We start from the raw sequence: 19,356 nt of genomic DNA on the forward strand, positions 1-19,356 counted from the left end.
CTACTTCCAGTTTTTATCCCCACTAAACTCTTTTTAAAGATGCTCGTGTTGGATTGGAAGAAGTATTTTCACCGACCGCTAGAGGGAGCCCACGTAACACTAGTGGTATAAACAATCCCTGTTTCAGACTCCAGAGATTTATTCGTGGATGTATAATCAGATTATTATGTTTTATGACCAAGGATCATCTTTATTTTAGCCTGGTGTTAGCGCAGGCGATTTAATTAATAAGCTGATTTTCATGACAAGTCGCTAATCCACGTGTATTGAAGCTTTAGGAGAAGGACCACAGGAAGTATTGGTAGTCAAATCCGCCCACCCCTGAAGTGGATGTACGTATATAGACTGCAAATCTACGGTCGGCAGGAATTCAACTATTTTTGTCACAATTATTTGCTTTTATTCAAATTTGTTCAGGTGTACCGCTTCCTCAAGTGTTCATACCTTGGCCACCAGGGGGCAGTATCACATAAACAGGGATACCGAGGAGACGTCACAACTCAAATCCTCAATCAAGTTCTTTGCAGAGGTACACAATGTATTCCTGTGAGTATTCTTTTATTGTCTGCCAAGTTGCACTGTCCCGCCGTTTGTTTTTTATTATGATTTAGCATTAAGCTAAACTGTCTTTCATACGGCAATCATTCTGCTTCATTAAAACCGGGTTCTTTCTTTACATTCTCCTTATTTGTACGTTTTTACACAACACAGTGCCGCTTCTTTTGTTAAAATTGTCAAATCAAAAAAATGATGGGTGGTCACGTGGTTATTGGAGAGGGGAGGATGCTAAGATTTCATCATTTGTGATTTGTGACCATCTGGACCCCCCTAACGCCCCCACCAATCCATCCATCCATCCATGGAGGCAGCTGCTGCCCTACCCCAATGCCTCGTGGGATTTAGCCATGCTGCACAATCGCACAGTCACCTAATACTACCACTACACACACACATATGCACACACACGTAGAGTCCAATCATAATGAACTAATTACATTTGAAGGGGCTACGAAAGGCGGCTTTTGGATGTGAAAACCTCACAAAACGAGCTCCAGCTAATTCAAGTCGACAAAAGAGTAGGGGGTGGTGGTAGTGGGCTTGCGTTGTCGTCGGTGACGACTCTGGGAGATTCAGAGAATGGATTTCCCTTTCTGTGTTGCCATGGCGACAGCCCTGGATGGAGCATGACTGATTTCGTGTACAGCTGTGCACAGCGCCAGGGGAGAGAGAGGCCAATACATCTTATATAAAGTACAATTGTATGTACAGTGGCTTCCCGCCATTTGCGGGTTAAGGACCAGGTCAGTCTGCGAATATTAAAAATTTGCATCTAACTTCTGTCCATTATCTGTTAATTGAAATCCATTCATTTATTTCATTCTCTATTGGATCCGCTTTGTTGAAAACCAGGTTCTTAGCATGGCAAGCTAACATCCAGCAGTAGTGAACTAGCAGTATCGTAAACTAAACTGCTTAAAGTAAAAAATAAAAAAACATGAGTAATTGATGCATATTTAAAACATACATTTAAAATTCCTTTTACATTACTGTCATTTAAAAAAAATGGCCTAAAAGATTCTTCGATTCCAAAAATTAAGTATGCAATTCCCCGGCTATTTCCTGCTTGTTTGGATATTTATTACAAAGGTGGTTATAAGTCATCGGGGGGGGATCCGACTAATATTTCATTGGCGTGACTGATGTCAGGATGGACAGAGCGTGCCGATGATAACAGACGGAGAGAGAGAATAGAGAGGGGAGGAAGAGGAGGAGGGGGGGGGTACCTTCTTGCAGCCTGGCTGGAGGGTGGAGACTGTGGGAGCGGCAGGCAAGGAGAGGGAGGCAGGGAGGATCTCAGCCAGGGAGAGAGAAGAGGAAGAGCAGGACAGCGTGGATGTCAGCCGACTGGATGTGTTTTGACTCTGCGTCGGGTAAACGCATTCAACAAGGTATGTTTTCAAATCATCTTTTTCAATATGGTGGCTACGGCTATGGTGTGTGTGCGCTCGTTTGATTAATTGTGATGCTGCTGCTGGGTTTACATCAGGGAACCCCCCCCCCCTCCTCACGCCTCGCTAGTGGGGAAAAAAAAAAAAAATTCACTCTGCCGGATGAAATTCAAGGATCAAAAAAAGGGGGGGGTTGAGCTCCGATCATTCCCGACCATTTTCCTTCCTCGAGCGTCATGTCGTGGTCAGAGGAGAAAGGGGGGGATGAGGGGGAGGGTCTGTTTTTTCATCAAGCATACTCGAATAAATTGTACGCAGCACAAAAGAAATTGTTGTGCTTTATTGCCAAACCTCTCGAGGTTTTGTGTAGCGTATCGGCGGGGGCCTGTTTAGCATTTAGTCTTTGGAGGCCGCCACCAAGACAAAACAGTCGAGGTTAACAAGTGTTGCAAAACATCGGAGCGACAAACAAGGTCAGGATGACGAGGGGAATTGTTTGGGGAATTGACGATCCCTCTGGATGAGCTGCTAGTTTGTGTGCCTGCCATCCGTGTTTAAAGAGAAAAAGCCGAGGGGTGGAAACGGCCTCGAGGATGACGTTGAGCTAAAGGCGCCGACCTTTTTTGGCACTTGTTTGCTCCTGACAAGTGTTGGTTTTTAGTTTTGGGTGCGCAGCGAGCTCGAGTTCACAATCTAAAGATCTACAAAGATCTTATGGAAGTGAGTCTGTCAAATGACCTTTTAGCACAGCAACCAACCAACATTTTGTTCGTCCTTAGAGACAGAAAGATCGGATCTTATTCAGGTCTTAAAGTAGTCCAATCTGCAAAGTTGTCCTGGATTAGTTTTTTTGTCACCTCAGACATCTTTTATTATTTCAGGACAAGATCTCGAGGAGTCAACAGATACAAATCTTGGATGTTGCTTCGAGTTTCTGGGACTGTTTCAAGTGGTGTTGTGAAGGTAAGGTCCATGTCAGTAGGTTTTTTCAATTCCATGCAGTGAAGTCCACAAAAAAAGTTGAGCAATGAAGATGCCGACCAACCGTGGTCTTTAATTTTCTGTCTCGGTTTGAAGTCTAAAAGTTTGTCATCACACAAATTGGCGGCTCTGTTGTTCTGGACCATCTGTTCTGCTAAAGCTTTAAAGAGAAAGATCTCTTTGAGGACTCGGGAGTCTCGGCAAAGCTCGCCCTTGCACTCTCTGTACAATCCAAACAAGGCCGGATGTTTGTCATATTGTTAACAGCCCAGCAGTCTGACACTGTTATTCTTGGCTGCTTGATCGGTTCCAGAGGAGACGTATGTTTATCTCCACTCTACCCGCAGACACACACTTGCAAAACTCTTAATCCGGAACCGCAAGTGGTTCCCCAAAATCAGTCGGTGCTGGTTTGCCACCTTGAAAACACAAAATACGTCTCAGATTGAATCTAGCGCTTTATAGTCGCTGCTCTTCTGCATTGTTTCTACCCCACTAACCCGCTGTGCTATTACGTAATGCACAATTTCAAGGTTTTAACTCTTTTGGAGCGGGAGTGGATTTTTTTTTATTTTTTTATCAACATTTCACCCCAGTAGGATTGTTCTTGATTGGTTGTTGCCGCTTGAATCCAACAGAGAAGTCGTAGCGGGGTACCGGCGTTTGATCTGCTAAACATAAGAGAGCACAGTTGAGCTCCCTGGAGCAATAAGCTGCTGCCTCCTCAGCTCCCAGTAGATGCATCATTTCCTGGGCCACCCCACCCATTCTTCTGGGGCTTAGATTAACCCCTAAAACACACACACGCACACACACACACACACTGAGGGTGTCATGCTGAGGGTGTCGCAGATGTCCGGGCTAATGGAATGATGACGGGTGGCCGTGGGCCGACTGTGAGGCAGTCAGTGGGAGAAAGTGGAGAGTCTTGTTTTACTTTAGGGTACTTAAAAAAAAAAAGAAAAAAAAATCTGGAATTACTTCCTGGTTTATGGAGGACAGACGATGCTTATGTGACGTTATAATGACATGCTAGGTCCTTTAAATCTTCTCCTTCGTTCGTCTCGATCGACAGAAAAACATCAGACATGTTAGCAAAAAGAACTACGTTATGCTAAAAAAAGAATTTTTCAATTTTCTATGAAACGTCTCCATTTTTCCAACAGATATGAAAAGTCTGACTTTTTTTTAAAGATGACTCTCTGTAGACCCTGCGACTTAATCACTCTTCCACCAGGGTCCAGATGCCAGGGCCGGAGCCACGTGTTTAATTACCACACACCCTCGGGCTTCATGACGACAGGACACTCCCTGCCTGCCTGGCGGTCTTTCTTTCTCGTTGACACTGGAAGAAAAATAAATATAGTCAAGCTAATTAGCTTGTGAAGGAGGGTGGGGGTTGCTAGATGAACGTAGCTATCAGAGTAACAGACCGTCAGTCTCCATGGGGCCCGCAATTACATTTTCCTAAGCGGGAAGTCTCATGTGGCGCCGATACGTCGTCGTCACATGTGTGAGTGACGCTGACCCACGCGACAGCGCTTGCTCGTTAGCGGCTAACCAGCTAGCAGGAATAGCGTATGGGAATATCTGTAGCAAATATGAATGAGCGGTCCCAGAAACAAGATGGCCGACATCTCCAAAAGGTGGTTGAGGCCGCTCCCTGTGGGGTTAACAGTCACTAGTTGGCGCTCACGTGACTGCCGCCATTTGTTTCCCGTTTATGTTTGCTGTGTCAACGTTGTGTCAAAGATGCTAAGTGCTGCACTTTACATCCACACCTCACGATCGCTGAGTAAAGTTTATTTTGCTGTTTGGAGCTTTTGGGCGAGTGTGTGTTTTCCCTCTCTCTCTCTCTTTTTCCTCTCTCTTTTCTTTTTTGTTAATGTATGCTTTTCTGCCGTGCCGCATCAGTGCGGGATTTACGACAGCCGGAATTCCCTTCCTCTGCAGATCTGCTCATGCGGAGTAATTGGTCCATTTATCAGAAGCAGCAGACAGCGAGCGTCACGTGTCCGCGGACAATGACGCAGTCGATGCAAGGCAAAAGGAGGATGAGCCACTTAAACCCGGGATGGGCGACCGAAAGAAAGCACGTGGGCCACTCAGGCCTCAACCGGTTCAAATTTGAGGGCAATATCATGAGACTTCCATGGAAATGAACATAAGCACACAAATCAAAAATGGCAATGTGTTTGAAAAAAGTTTCCAGATTTTTTGGCTGCACCGGTGCCAGATGCAGTGACAAATGTTCACTTTTTTTCTGTGTGTGTCTTTCATGCAGAGTGGGCCGAGCTCAACTCGCTGACTTGAGCTGCAGACACTGAGGCGGAGTGCGGCGGTGGAAGCAGACCAGGTAAAGGCGAGCTTGTCTTTGACAATTAACGGTGGGTTAGGGCAGCTACGATGATTGGTGGCTCGAGACGAGGCAGCTGACCATGAATTGACCGCCTGTTTTCCATTTTCTGCCTTTATGATGTCGCGTGACCGTTTATTGCGCATACACACACATGGTCATGTGACGCATGACTATTATGCTTTCCCACCAATTATTGCAACATGCTTTCAAATCACGGAAATAGTGCTTAGCAGATGTATTACAGCACGCAAAGTCATTTTCAGTTGTGAAATTTGAGGGCATGTCTACCAAGAATAGAAATAACAAAAAAAAAATGACACAGGAAGTCGGCCATTTTGATTTGAAGCGGCCATCTTAGGGTCATTTTGGCCATTTTCACTTTTTAACGCTGAGAACAAAAACAAAGTGCTAATTTTGTGCCGACACCCCAGAAACCTGAAAGCGCAACGCGCTAGCGATCCGCTGGCCCCTTTTCAACGCCTCCCCCGAGCCGTGAAACAATGACCTCGATACAAAAGATGACTTTGACTCGTCAGCCATGCTCGGGAAGTAAACCTCGACCCCATTTTCGTTCAAGAGTTGCAAAAGTGGGCGCACGCCATTCGGATTTATCGATTATGTGACAGTGATATCATAAATAGCAAACCAAGAATAGTATTTCTTTTGTCACGTTTATAAAATATGTGCAGAACCGGGCTTTACGTACAGTATTTCTGGCCTTACCTCCAATGCAATGATTTGAAATGGTGCTGTGGACAAAGCAGTGCCCCCACCTCGCTCACCCTCAGCCCACCGCCACCAGCTGCCTAGCAACTGAGGCCATAAATAAAATGGCCGCATGTGCTCGATAATACCGCGCTTGTGCGTGACAACGTACGGCGGTCCGCTGACGTGACGACGTTCTGTCCCATGCAGACGTGCCCATGGCGAGCAATAACACGGCCAGCATCGCACAAGCCAGGAAGCTGGTAGAGCAGCTCAAGATGGAGGCCAACATTGACAGGATAAAGGTGAGCAAAGTGATGAAATGCAATTGTTTTCAAATTTGCACCATCTAGTGGTCGATAAAGGAATTACACCAATTAGACCAAAATAGTTATTTCTGAACCCGTTTTTATTTCAATATGACCTTTGTGATGTTAGGTGTCGAAAGCAGCAGCAGACTTGATGTCCTACTGCGAAGCGCACGCCAAAGAGGACCCGCTGCTCTCGCCAGTTCCCGCCTCAGAGAACCCCTTCCGGGAGAAGAAGTTCTTCTGCGCCATCTTGTAAAAAAATACAAATAAAATGGTGACGCCACCAACGCCATGTGCGGCAAAGTTTGGAACGCGGACGTTGGAGCAGGAGGGAAGATGTAGAAATCTTTAGGAATCTCATCCGTGGATGGGAAGCATGTTGAGGGTCGGTGCTTTGATGATGATGATGATGCTAATGGAGTGATGATGGACGACCCTTCAGGCTGTGACATCATGTACAAATCTAGTTAACTTTTTGTCGTTTTTCGAGGTGTGTGTGTGCGTGTGTGTGTGTGTATGTGTGTGTGCTTCACTAGCACACAGTAGGACTGCAAACTAAATTTCTCTCCCTCCGCTAGATGCCACCTGACAGTTGAAACTATGATTTAAGTGGTTCCTCTTACCTGGATATAGCTTTCTATAACTCTCTGTGGTTTCTTTTTTTATTTCATTTTTTTAAATATCCATAAAGTTAGTGACAACTTTTCAGTGGGATGTTTTGGAACACTCAATGGTGTGGTTTTCTTCTCGACATACAGTGCTGAGTAAGTTTATGGGGAAAAAAACAAAAACAAATTATGTCTACGAGACGTTCTGTTTAACGACAATGTGATCAAGTCTGTCTCCTTTCCCGTCACTCAAATCTTCTTTCTACTCTTTGTACAAAAACAAAACGATACGCGAGTAAAACTGTGATGTGCTGTAAACTATGGTCGCCTTCTGCTTCCTTTCTTGACTGCATATAAAGCTACAGGGCCAACTCTCAGTACAAAAATAATGTGGACGCCCCCTGGTGGCCAGTTGGAGAAATGACAAATATTCAATTATGGAGAACCAGCAAATTGTTTTTCTTTACGTTTTTTTAATAAATTAAATCGACAGTTGACCAAACACACATTGATCGACGAGGACCTGTGATGATGTGAAAAAAGTAAGCGCCTGGAGGCACAAGAGCTGATCTCTGATCAGTTTAATACATATTAGCCCATTATTCGCAGTATTCTTGTTGTTGAACCCGTGCACAGTGGTTTACATTCCATAATATACATTATTTAGGCATAAATCTTACACACACAAGAAGTAGCAATACATTTAAAATGAAAAATGTTGCTGTCAGAAGTGGGATTCGAACCCACGCCTCCAGGGGAGACTGCGACCTGAACGCAGCGCCTTAGACCGCTCGGCCATCCTGACAGTTGCAATCGCCCGTGGCGGATAGGTTTAATAAACATTAAAAACCATGGGTCAGTGTGCCTTTGGGTTGGTCGGCTTACATTATGCTGTACTGCAATCCTTAACAAGCCTTATGTAACGAGCGGCGGACGTCGACGCCGAAAGTCTTGTTCGGTGCTCGCACATTTCATTTGGGACGAGAAGACGCCACCAAGTTTTCATTCGCCCTTTCCTCCACTAAATAACGGTAAATGTACGTCATTTTTTGTATGTCTATGAGTGCCATACATTCGACACCTGACGTTAGCCATCGTATTAGCATGTAGCAGTATTACGTTTTTGTGCGTGGGTCTTCCAAGTTTCTCAGCTCGGCTAACTGAACTCAACTCAACTTTTTTTTCTCGCAAGAGGATTTCCAGTCTAGCTAAAATGTTTGTATGCTACTGTACTGGTCCAGTATGTCATCTTGCTTGAATCGGCGTCGTTAATGTGGGTCCGCAGTGATTTATGCTAAGTTTACCCAAAGTTCCTTCCCTTACATGAACGTATGTAGTTTCTTGCTACTTGTATTCCACTATTCCATTAGAAAGTAATTTTATTCTCGAGTAGGGCGCTTCCGAAATAGTACATATCCACATTTTTCAGCTAATAACTTAGGACCCCCCCCCCCCCCCCCCCCCACACACACACACACGTAAAAATCAATGAATTGGTGAGTACTGTACAATAAGTCTCACTTTGATAGTTTGTTTAAATGACAACTATAATTTGCAACCTTAATAAATGCCTACAAATGGGGCAAGTGAAATTGTGGTACTTAATTAATACTTTCTTTCTTCTCAGAATGGGTTCCACTCCACCAAACAATTTCTCATGGGTAGACCCGGGCAAAGTAGCAGGACTGGCCTTTCCCCGGATGACGGCGCAGTACCAGTATCTTCTGGACCATGGCATCCAACACCTGGTGTGCCTGTGCGAGCACAAACCCCCCAATTATGATACATGTCCCAAACTGCAGCTCCATCACATCAAGATTGTTGACTTCACGCCACCCTCGCAGTCTCAGATTGATAGATTCCTCGCCATTGTGGAGGAGGCCAACACCAAAGGAGAGGTATGAGACTCCAGAAAGGTCCAGGGGTCCAGTTTATAAGGCCATATTTGCTTTGGCTATAGTGACACTTGTACCCCCTTCTTCTAGGGCGTGGCCGTCCACTGCATGCACGGCCACGGAAGAACAGGCACCATGCTGGCCTGCTACCTGGTCAAGACAAGAAAAATGTCCGGCATCGACGCCATCAATGAGATCCGCCGACTGCGCAAGGGCTCCATCGAAACCAAAGACCAAGAGAAGGCTGTGGTACAGTTTTATCAACGCGTTAAATGAAAAAAAGTGAGACAATTGTCACGTAATTGATATCCCCCCTAAAACGATTTATAATTGCTTTGAGATGCCAGAAGTTGGTGTTGCATTATCATAAAATACGATAGGTTAAAAAAATATCAATGTATAGGTGAATCATAAATGTGTTGGGAGAACGGGATCAGAAATGAACACTAATGAAACTCTTTATTTTTTTTAAAGGACACAAAACTTTAAATGTGATCAAACCAAAAAAATAGTGATATTGATGCATAATAAGATCAATTGTAGTACCATAGTAAAAGTCTGACATGCTTTATGGGTCTAAGCCTAAACTCGTATTGACATAACAGTACGGCCTTTTTTTTTATTTTTATTAAACTAGCAAAGCTTAAACCTTCATTTACGCACTGGGTGTCAGAGAAAACAGACGCTGACGCTCCTTGAACGGTAGCTTCTCGGGAGCCGACAACCTCCGTGCCTTGTCTTCCCGGCACCTGTGGATCAATTTATTTTTTAACTTTATATGTTACTTCATTATGGGGAGCAAAACAAGGAAGTTCTCAGGGACTGCTTGCAAACAGTAGAAGCAATCGTGATTCGATTTCCGCAAATACAAAACAATAATGACTAGTTTTCCTCACTCTGGAAACATCGCTGTTTCTTGTCGCCGTCCGCTTGATCTGTTATCTGCCGAAAATGGAAAGGACAATAAAATATGGAGTGAAAAGTAAGCAAAATGTTTTCCCAATGAATTCATCAGCCAAATCGATTTTCCACCAATGAAGTAAGTACCTGTTTTCTCATCTTTTGGGTTGGCAAGACCTTTGGACTGTGCTTCCAAAATGTTGTTTGTATTTCCTGGTGGACTTTTCTTTTTCTAGGAGACAAAACGTATCACCTTCTTGTTTGTTTCTTTGAAAAAAGGCCACAAACAATAGCTGTTCCTCGTTGAATGCGCTTACCTGAGCTCTTTTCTCCAGCTCTTGTATCACCACCATCATATCCAAGTCCTCGTCGTCCTCGTCCTCTCCCTGTTGCCGGATCTCTCGCAGCCTCTTCTGAAACTGCCACTCCAGGCTCAGGTTGCCAAGTCGCTCGGTCTCCTTGGCGCTGAGTTCGCCCTTGGCCTGAAGCGCCCTTACCTCCTGCTCCAGGACCTCGACCTCGTCCAGTTTGGTCATCTCATTCGGTTTCCGCCGGTCTTTAGGCTCCACCGGACATTTGCTCTGCTTCTGCTGGCTCAGTGGTTCTTGGAAGGAAACGTGCTTTGTAGGAGTGATGCTCACTTGCGGTTTTGCCGTATGTTGCTGGGATAGTCGCGAGGGTCGAGGTAGCTTCTTATCAGCAGGAATGGGGAAAGTGTAGTTGACGGGAGGTTTCGGACACCTTTGGGTCAAGTGTCCGTTTATTTGGAGGCTTTGACTGGACCTCAACGGTGCTAGACAGGAAGGATGCTGGAATGTGGTAAGTGGAGGAATGGCGTGAGAAATGCCCGGCCTGGTCACAGGGATGTCGATGCGTATCGGCTGGACGGAAGGCGTCGGAATGGGCTGTTGTGAAAAAGGGGTCCTCCAGACCCCTGCGCGGGTTCCTTGATGCCCTTTGACCGGGCAGCAGTTGTCAGCGAGGATGTTTTGGGTGGAGAAGCTCGGGCGAATAGGTAGGTGCGAGTGGTAGCCTTTGGAGCTTCTGCCCTGCCAGATGGTTTGACTTTTATCCAGCAGGGGGCCCCCTGTGTCCACGCACAAGTTCTCCTGTGAAAGAGCTTGACGCTGGAGAGGGAAGAGAAGACACTATTTTTATTTGAGGCCTTCAGTCTATGACAACACAAAGCATAGATTGTGATTTTTCATTACATTAGCATCAACGCATTTGAAGTTGTTCTAAAAAACAAAGCAAGATGGACATGCTGAAATATTACCATAAAGGTCCTCTTGTTAACAGCATTCTGTCCTCCCAAAGGCCCGAAAGACACCCGAAACATTTGCTGCGGTCGACTGGATGCAGATGCGTTCTTGTCCTGAGATTTCGAGGTCGGAAGCGTCAAATATTCTGGATGAAAAGTCTAACAGCAGACAAAAGGGTGACCTTGCTTGACATCCAGAAACAATCCGTGCTGAGCGCATCTTTAGTTAAGTCGGGAAAAACAAATCATACATCACTGCAAAGGTTGGAAACTGACTTGTTCCCTCGCACATCTCGCTTGGCGAGCTCATCGCCGTCCTCAAGGGCAAAATCTGTCATAAGTCGGGAGAAAAATAAATCAAATACTAAAAATATCACAGTTTATGTGACATCCCCTTAAGCGTATTTCACACTCATCGCAATATCAGAATGGACGTCACCCACCGGCCATGTTGGGGTTGGAGCGATAAAATTGCCTGTTCTGCATGATCTGATCTTTCTTTGTCCCCCCGCGGCCATGCCGAACCCCCCTCTGCTCCAGTTGAGCAGGATCTTCAACAACGTAGAGAGGGATTTCCTTCCAGTTAGCTGCAACGTGACTATTATCACTTCCTTCAAGGACAGAAAGTGGTCTTCAGAATTTTCAAACAATTCCATTTTGGTTGATGGTTTTCACCTGCAGTGCAAGCGGGGGCAGGAATGCCCAGCAGAGCACTGAGGCCATGGAAGCTAGCGCCAAACTTAGCCACTCTTAAGGTCACAATTGGGCCGGTTTCCATCATGAGTGCTGCCGCCCTAAACCAGACAAAAGCTCAAAATGCGGAAAAGGTTCCTGGAACTTCACAGGGTTTTGGGGTCAGCTGGAGCTACCTTTCCTGACTGAGGCCGAGCAAGCTTTGACCGTCCACGCTGAGCAGCTGGTCGCCTGTTGTCAACAGACCATTCTGTAAAAATGAGAAACATTTCAGAAATGTCAGCCCTTCCCTTCCGTGGAATGACTTGGGTTTGTGTGAACCCACCATCTCGGCCGGTCCACCCTTGACAATCGACTTGATGTAAATCCCAAGGTGGTCTTGGCCTGCTCCCTGAGGCATAATTACAACGAGGATGCTAATCAGATCAGACGTTTGGCAAGATAGCGGTTGTGTATGTGCAGGGAGCATTTGTGAGAACATGTTTTTGTCAGGGTTGCCACGGTTACCTTGGCAGCCACAATGCTGATCCCCATGCCACTGTTGAGTGGTTTCTTCAGGGTGACTGAAACAGTTTCTGGCTGACTCGGGTTGTCCTCATGATGAGAAAGAAAATGAATTGAATGGGACATACAGTTTAATTCAAAATAGGAACACTCGCAAGGACGTCTCCAATGGCCAGGTTCATTAAAGGCACACAAATAGCCACCGCTTGCTTATTAGTCAGATTGATGTCTTGTGTAATATATACCAAGAATGGAGTTCCTGATCCAGCAAAGAAGATGGTCCAATCACCTTTCGGGTTCTGCTGGGAGGTTAGATAGCAGAGACCTACGAAAGAAGTGTCACAAAACTGTGGTGCTTTTATTTTGTATAATTCAAACCTTTACTTGTCTGGTACCTCTCTGGCAAATAGGCTCCAGAAACTCCCGAAAGCCTGGAGGGATTCCTCTCACTTTGTCGCAGGAATATCCCCCATCTGGCAACAGGAAGGGCAGGGGGAGGTCAAGGTTCTCCTCCAGCTGGACGTCTCGGCCTTCCTGCCGAATCAGGTTGTCGGCTGAGGCCTCTGCGGCCGTGACCACGCCATCGATCAAATCCTGCAGCAAGATTGTAGACAGCTGAAAAACGTATCCAGACTGAAGGATTGCACGCAGACCAGGAGAATCTTATCCAGTCTTTTATGGCCAGTAGAATTATTGTACTTCCACAAAAGAGCATCAAATAGCTGCAGCTCATTCAGAACGCTGCCGCTTTGCCTCACCGCTGGGATGTGAGGCTCATCGGGGGCATAAAAGTATCCGCTTAACAAAGCCCGCAGCTGCAGTGAATTCAACTTGAAACAGGTGCTCTGGATTTCATTCACATCTTGTGTGGTGTATTTATTCATGGTTAGGAGCGATGTTGCCTGTTTTTGATCAGAAAGAAATACTTCAACTCAGGCTAAAACATGAAATATAGGAGGAGGAAAACCCGACCTGGATGATGTGTCCCAGGTGGCAGTCTGCAGCCAGCTCCAGACCCTGCCTCTCCGCCCAGGCCTCTATGCCGGTCAACCTTTGGCGGAGAGCCGCCCCCCAGTAGTGAGAGCGCAGGCCTGGGGTGCTGGCGTCAGGGTTCATAAGTCGGTTGAAGAGCCAGGCGCTGATAAAGTGAAAAAGCTGGGAGAAGAGCTGAATGGCGAGGGCCGGGTTGACCTGGTAGCGTCGCAACAGCGACATGGTGTTCATCAAAGTGTTCAGTACCATCTCTGGAACGATAACAACACGGAAGTAAAACCTGAAGCGCCGTGTCATTGTGTCTGGCGATGTGTCGGCTGCAGCATGTCTTTACCTATCCCAGCAGGAAGAGGACCGTGTTGCTCAGGATCAATCAAAAAGGTTGGCAAATTCTTTCTGAGCTCAGTCTGTATACACCGAATCAGGTGACTAAGGTGATGGAAAGACCAAAACTAAATAGATGGATTTTATTCAAATCTGTGCGGGGAGACAAGCGAGCACTTACCTGTAAGCTTTATGCACAAGGTAGGACAGATCCAGCTGACTTTCCTGCGTGAGCTTGCTGAGGTCCTTGTCGTGTTTGAAGAAGTTTAGTAGCTCGGAAGTGTTAGCCATCCAGAAGGCAAGAGCTCCGACGTTATCCTGCTGCTTCTGAAGATGAATAGTACAGGTCATCTTTCATGGAATCGTATCAAAGGTTATTGAGGCAGTTCCTGGACTTGCCTGAATGACCTTGCTTGTCACAGCCACCATTTTGTCTGCGATGGAAGTTACCCCACCAACGGACCCCTCCGGACGTCGCAGTGCAAAGCGGCCTGCGGCGTAGAGGGCGTACGCTGGCGAGAGCTTGAAGTGAATCGTGGAGCTATTGGCGTAATTTATGACCGCTATCAGGAAGGCCTCATCAGCTGAAACGTCACAAGGGCATTAGAAGACTCAAGTACCACCATCACCTTGTAATTGTACTCACAGTGATCGCAAAGTTGAATTCCAAGTGGTAAACCAGGTTGATCGAAGAAGTCCGACTTAGGACTGTCTGTGAGGTTCAACGGTCAAATCATCAACGTCAAATATCCCGAAGCTATCATCCTGTAGACAGATGACTTACTTGTGTCCGCCTGACTCTCTCCTTGCCTTTTCTTTCCCGTGCACTGTTCTGGTGTTTCTGGACTGCCATTTGCTAGGTTTTCACTTACCCTAGATATTTGTTTCAAGAAGTAAAGGGTCTTCACGTAAATTTAATTGCAGTCGTTTTTTATACCTGTTCTGGTCCACATCAGCAGGTTTGTCAGACACTTTGTTTTTGTTTTTCTTGTCTTTTCTCGACAGTGTCCTCTTGAAGGTTTGGATTACGCCCCCCTTTTCCTTGTCGTGACAGCTCTCCTTTATTGATCACATGGTTTGACATTTCAGAAAAATTATTCCTTGAAGGACGTAGTAGGCGGATACTACCTCGGGTGTCTCCTTGCTTTGCTTGAGCACGAATCTTCCTTCTCGGTTGTTTGAGTTCCAGTTTAATTGAACCACCAAAGGTCTCTCATCTGGGTCCAGTCTACGTTCTTGTTTTGCACACAGAGAAACAAGAAGTTGTCGGATCGGAGCGGTGCCACTTTTGGACTATCACTCAGTGTCTCACCCTTATTGCCGTGGATCTCGTACAAGCAATGGGAAGTGCTCAGCATTTTCATATCAGGCCGGAATTTCTCAGCTAAAGTTTCAACCACCTCGCTTGTGGAAGCGTTGCTTCCAAAGCGCAGACACTTGGTAGCGACGTTTCCCCCGGAAGGATCTTCTAAGTAGAAACGCATCACACCCTGAAAGACCAGATTCTAACGACGACAAAGCTTCTGTTACCAATTCTAATCCCGAACTGTCAAATCTAACGTGCTGCTAGCACAGTTCTTGGCAGTTTACTTACTTCATCTGGTTCGTTTATTTCAAACAAGTCCAGTCTGTTGTTGTTCCACTGCCTGATGACTTGGGCCAGCTTTTCCCGTTCTTCCTCAGTGGGCATTTTTGACCAGCAAAAGTTACCTCAAGATAATTTCCGATATCGAGAGACAAACTTTCCCCAACTGTCCTCGTCCTTTGCTTGTGCTTTAAACTGTCCGTGCCGCCTCTGCAAGGTCTTAACATAATTGCCTACTTCACCCCCTCTTCACAGCCCCTCTCCAAGCCCCCTCTGCCCTCATTTAATGGGTCAGTGAAGCTTCGTTATGTGCGGGGAAACAATAATCGTACATCTTAGGCAAGTTATTTCTGTCCTCCAGCAAGAATTTAAATCACCAATGTTCATCTGTTGCAGAAATTCAACATGTTTAATGTTCCACCGTAGTTTGTTTTCATCACGTGACTCTCACGTTGTCAAATGTTTTCTCAGTTGCCCTCAAATTATTATTTTTTTATACATATATATATATATAATGGGGAACCCACTTCTCACGCATACCGGGGATCTTCGCGCAGTTAATGCATACAGGTCGTCCCATTCAGTTGACCCGGCGTATGTGGGGCAGCTTTTGTTGGCCTCCCTCAGTCTTTTCTGGGTAAACGTTCAGTGGGACAAAAGCTTGAACAAAAACATGCATCAATTAGATATACAGTATACAAACAGACTTCAACAATCGCTGGTATTGTTGTCTGGCTTTTAGGGAAAAAGTAAATGCTAAAAATGTTGGGCTTCATCTCACAGTTTACTTTATTGGTACTTCTAAAATAGACACAAGGAGAAAGTAACGATGATGTCATACATCAATGTCTTGTGCACCTCCTAATTTGTTCTGAGAACACTGGAGGGAAAAGCCTCGTAAACACAATAAATTAAGTGCCAAGCGCAGATGAGTGGGCCCTCACAAGCCCGTTTTCATCGGCCAAACTTTGATGCAGGGGTTACGTCAGATGGGCAAAACAGCTTCGCCGTTTCGAAGCTCATTTGGACTATTTTCCTGGGAGGAGTTTGCCCAAGTGCCAAGAATTTTCCCACAATAGCCTAGCAATTCATTTGTCGAAGTAATAAACAAAATCCCAACAGGGTTTGAAATCCAGAAAGATGCCGAAATATTCTTGAGGCGCCGTTTTCTTGTCATGTCATCGAGACGTTTTCCTCCTTGGATTGGTTTTGTTTCCTACAAGAAGACACAAAAGTGGATGAGCGGGCACAAGAGGTGGTTCGAGTGAAAGCCACACCCTGAAGATGCGAGCCACAAAGTTATAACCGGCATCTCCAGCCAGCAAGAAAATCTGCCCTTCAAACTTCCAGTAAAGGCAAAGAAGATTAACAGTAAAGAAATTCTACCGTCTTAGAGTCTCCATGTCCTCTATGGTCTCGGGAAGAGCAACTCCCTTCATCTCCGGCAACAGTGTCACCAAGCCGCAGGTGACTACCGACATAACCCCTTCAACAACCAAAAGGCAAAGAGGATTTCTGGTTCTGCCTCATTGGTTTATGTATGGGACCTGGTATCAGGTTCTACTGTACCATAGAGACAAAAGGGAAGCTCCTGCCAGAAGGTGGCCAACCTGTAGAGCAGCAACGGGGCCACAATAACGCCAGCGTCACAGGCCGATGAACACACGCATGTGCCCAGATTTCTATGCAAAAAGAGACATGGACATGCAAGTCATAACTTGATGAGTAACATCCACAATCATCACTTCCCTACCTCAGAGTGGTGGGATATAGCTCAGTGTTGGCAAAATTGAGCGTCATCAGTGTGGTAGCAATGGCGAGCCTCCCAATGAAGGCCACAGCTTTTTTCAACCAGGAAAGCTCTGCAGAGAAAAGTTCCATTACAAAAATTAAGAATATGCCGGCAGAGGTTACTTCAAACCTACCTGGGGAAATGAACGGCACAGCCAGGCAGGCGAGGCCTCCGATTAAATTGGTCCCAGCCAGGAGGGAGCGTCTGCCGATTCTGTCCACGAGTAGGTAGAAAATGAGGCCCGCGGGGATCTCCACCACTGAAGACATGAAGAAGTCCAAAAAGTGATTGTCACCCGTCATCCCTAGGCTCAAAATCAGGCCGTAGAACACAATACTGCTGGAAAACCTGCAGACAAAGCAAATAGTTGAATCTGGGAAGGAATCAGGTCCAACTACCAAGTTGTTCAAACTGACTTGCCAGGCGTAAATTAAAATGAGCGTGATCCTCCTGATGAAGGGTGTCCTGAACAAGTCCAGAAAAGATACAGGATGTTGTTTTTTCTTCTCCAGAGGAATCATCTGAAGTGAATCAAACGTGGCGACGTATTTGGATCAAGACTCTTAAATTGGGTCAATGCTGAATTCATCACAAGTTATGGATGGACACTTCTATACTTTTGGAAAGCTTCTCCATCTCTTTTGCAACTTGCCAATGGCACTCTGTAAGACTCTTATCTCCGTGGCCACTTCCTTCACAGAACCTGTTTTGAAACCTCGCAAAATACCTCTTGGTAGTTCTGCGGCAATCTTCTCCCGTTGCACTTGGCCACATCGGACACAATCCTCATGGCCTCAGAGTTCCTCTTTTGAGAGAATAGCCAGCGTGGAGATTCAGGAACAATCCTGAGCAAACACACCCTCATTGGATGCTCTGAATTTGAAGATGGAGGTAGCACTGAAGTAAATATGCTTACCAGTAGTATGGGATGAAGAGGAAGGAGGGTAGTATCATGATAAGTTGCAGGGTCCTCCAGGAGGGCACAAGGTAAGCCAAGCCAGGCAGGATCAACATACCGATGGAGATGAATGACTGGCACACCACGGACACAAATTTCCTCTTTTCTGAGCTGAAGAACTCAAACACTGTTTTTGGATCAAATTGGAGATTGGTTAAAATAAGATTTTGCGTCCATCCCGCTTAGGGAATAAAATCATTTGAACATACACAGAACATAGCACGATGCACATGCCCCCTTTTCAAAAAAGCCTTGCAGGAAGCGAAATGCCAGAAGCAGCGGGTACCACGGTGACAGCACGATACCAACGCCCGCAATGCCGAGGCAAATCATGAAGCCAATGAAACAAGGCTTCCTGCCAAACCTGCGAGAAGGACACATCATGACGTTTCATCTGTCGGGATTATTTCTACAAAAATAAACGTCCAACCTGTCGGACATGTAGCCAGTGATGAACGCACCGATGAATAGCCCGCATGCCATCGTGAATTGATTGAGATCGGCCAGCCAGGATCGCTCGCACACCAACGAGAACTGCGGGGCAGATGATGATTGGATTAGACGGGTGCATGTCTCTGGATCTGGAATCAATCTTGAAGTCTCCAGAAGTCTCATTGCAAAAAATATTTGTATCTGACAGACACATCAAAGTACTTTCAGTACGGGGATATTCAGGGGCAAGTACCTCCGAAACAATCGTGGAATGGCTTCGATCGAAAGCCCACCCCCCATCACAAGGCATCACAGAGTTCCCGTCGGACGAGAGTAGTTGCTCCAGGTCACCGCAAGTATTCTGACTCAAGTTCAAGTCGAACCTGTCGCAGTGGCTCAAGGACACTTCCAAACGGGGGATAGTGACTTCCCTCACCTCCGCCTCCGTCCAGCCGCACTCTTCCTGGAGTCGCTCGGCCTCCGGGATGGCGCACCAGTGATTGGGCGTATTTCCTAGAAAAAGCACCCCCATCAGGACAAAGGTGAAGGGGATCGACGGCAGGGAACACAGCACCAAGAGTTTCTTCTGGAAAAACCCATAGTCTCCGATTTGCACGATGAGATCGCTGAAGTCTGCCATGGTTATTTATCGGGAGCAGTCTGGGACAGCTCAAAGTCCTGATTTATTATCAGTCTTGTGTTTACTTTCCGTTTCTTCCTGGAAGGGAAGCGACTTTCAAATTGACCTTATTGTGTCTTCTACCGGCTTCTGATTTATGTGAAGAATCCACTTTCATTTCCCAAATCCGATTGTTCCGTCATGAGGTGATGCAAGATGGCGCTCGGTGCATACAAGTACACAATGACGTACGGTGGTAGCGGCGAATCCATCTACGAATGATTGACAGGTCTTATTGTTTTTTTCCCCCGCCTTACCTGAGCAGTATAAGTCACAAGGACCTTTGTCACGCCATCGTCGTCTTTGTTGGTTTTGACGGCTCAAACGAGCAGCTGTGCCGGTTGTATAGCAACTCTTATCTGCGTCTGCACCTCGGCCTGCTCATTGTTTAGCCACCGCTCCCATGGCAAGTGAATTTACACAGCAC

The 19,356-nt window shown here is 46.0% G+C and overlaps 4 protein-coding genes and 1 non-coding gene across 10 annotated transcripts; 2 read left to right on the forward strand and 3 right to left on the reverse strand.

Annotated features, from left to right (window-relative positions):
• Positions 1–232: 232 nt before the first annotated feature.
• LOC119116210 (guanine nucleotide-binding protein G(I)/G(S)/G(O) subunit gamma-2) lies at positions 233–7,234 on the forward strand. 3 transcript variants are annotated; one of them, XR_005096237.1, is made up of 6 exons: positions 233–332; positions 418–1,949; positions 2,831–2,912; positions 5,215–5,286; positions 6,205–6,299; positions 6,433–7,234. XR_005096237.1 is itself a non-coding variant. In XM_037241444.1 (5 exons), the coding sequence occupies exons 4-5, from the start codon at positions 6,213–6,215 to the stop codon at positions 6,559–6,561; spliced, it is 216 nt and encodes a 71-aa protein (XP_037097339.1). In that variant the 5' UTR covers positions 1,781–1,949; positions 2,831–2,912; positions 5,215–5,286; positions 6,205–6,212; the 3' UTR covers positions 6,562–7,234. The 3 variants fall into 3 exon arrangements, 2 of the variants coding, with proteins under 2 accessions (XP_037097339.1, XP_037097340.1); XM_037241444.1 differs by lacking the exon at positions 233–332 and having other exon boundaries at positions 1,781–1,949; XM_037241445.1 differs by lacking the exons at positions 233–332; positions 418–1,949 and adding an exon at positions 2,259–2,422.
• A 401-nt stretch (positions 7,235–7,635) lies between these two features.
• Positions 7,636–7,718, reverse strand: trnal-cag. Its single transcript has one exon. It is a non-coding gene; the product is annotated as a tRNA-Leu (tRNA).
• Positions 7,719–7,790: 72 nt separating this feature from the next.
• On the forward strand, positions 7,791–9,794 carry dusp23b (dual specificity phosphatase 23b). Of its 2 annotated transcripts, none has more exons than XM_037241433.1 (3): positions 7,791–7,944; positions 8,541–8,811; positions 8,899–9,794. In XM_037241433.1, exons 2-3 carry the CDS (start codon positions 8,542–8,544, stop codon positions 9,082–9,084), a joined length of 456 nt encoding a protein of 151 aa, XP_037097328.1. In that variant the 5' UTR covers positions 7,791–7,944; position 8,541; the 3' UTR covers positions 9,085–9,794. The 2 variants fall into 2 exon arrangements, with proteins under 2 accessions (XP_037097328.1, XP_037097331.1); XM_037241436.1 differs by having other exon boundaries at positions 7,794–7,950.
• Positions 9,437–15,188, reverse strand: LOC119116051 (afadin). 3 transcript variants are annotated; one of them, XM_037241154.1, is made up of 24 exons: positions 15,078–15,188; positions 14,796–14,988; positions 14,612–14,718; positions 14,421–14,542; positions 14,268–14,356; positions 14,130–14,195; positions 13,883–14,067; positions 13,665–13,810; positions 13,494–13,588; positions 13,139–13,410; positions 12,925–13,068; positions 12,562–12,760; positions 12,412–12,491; positions 12,170–12,256; positions 11,988–12,053; positions 11,839–11,912; positions 11,645–11,763; positions 11,413–11,580; positions 11,221–11,300; positions 10,985–11,128; positions 10,206–10,835; positions 10,026–10,127; positions 9,856–9,940; positions 9,437–9,750 (listed from the first exon to the last, which is right to left on the reverse strand). In XM_037241154.1, exons 1-24 carry the CDS (start codon positions 15,171–15,173, stop codon positions 9,701–9,703), a joined length of 3,399 nt encoding a protein of 1,132 aa, XP_037097049.1. In that variant the 5' UTR covers positions 15,174–15,188; the 3' UTR covers positions 9,437–9,700. The 3 variants fall into 3 exon arrangements, with proteins under 3 accessions (XP_037097049.1, XP_037097048.1, XP_037097047.1); XM_037241153.1 differs by having other exon boundaries at positions 10,026–10,835; positions 11,413–11,520; XM_037241152.1 differs by having other exon boundaries at positions 10,026–10,835.
• Positions 15,189–15,841: 653 nt separating this feature from the next.
• oct2 (organic cation transporter 2) lies at positions 15,842–19,111 on the reverse strand. The gene is made up of 10 exons (XM_037241450.1): positions 18,504–19,111; positions 18,249–18,352; positions 18,028–18,182; positions 17,777–17,945; positions 17,564–17,705; positions 16,994–17,366; positions 16,822–16,930; positions 16,638–16,750; positions 16,455–16,554; positions 15,842–16,284 (listed from the first exon to the last, which is right to left on the reverse strand). The coding sequence occupies exons 1-10, from the start codon at positions 18,888–18,890 to the stop codon at positions 16,242–16,244; spliced, it is 1,695 nt and encodes a 564-aa protein (XP_037097345.1). The 5' UTR covers positions 18,891–19,111; the 3' UTR covers positions 15,842–16,241.
• Positions 19,112–19,356: the final 245 nt, after the last annotated feature.

Source organism: Syngnathus acus, chromosome 22, assembly GCF_901709675.1.
Source record: "Syngnathus acus chromosome 22, fSynAcu1.2, whole genome shotgun sequence".
In the NCBI taxonomy this organism is placed as follows: Eukaryota; Metazoa; Chordata; class Actinopteri; order Syngnathiformes; family Syngnathidae; genus Syngnathus; species Syngnathus acus.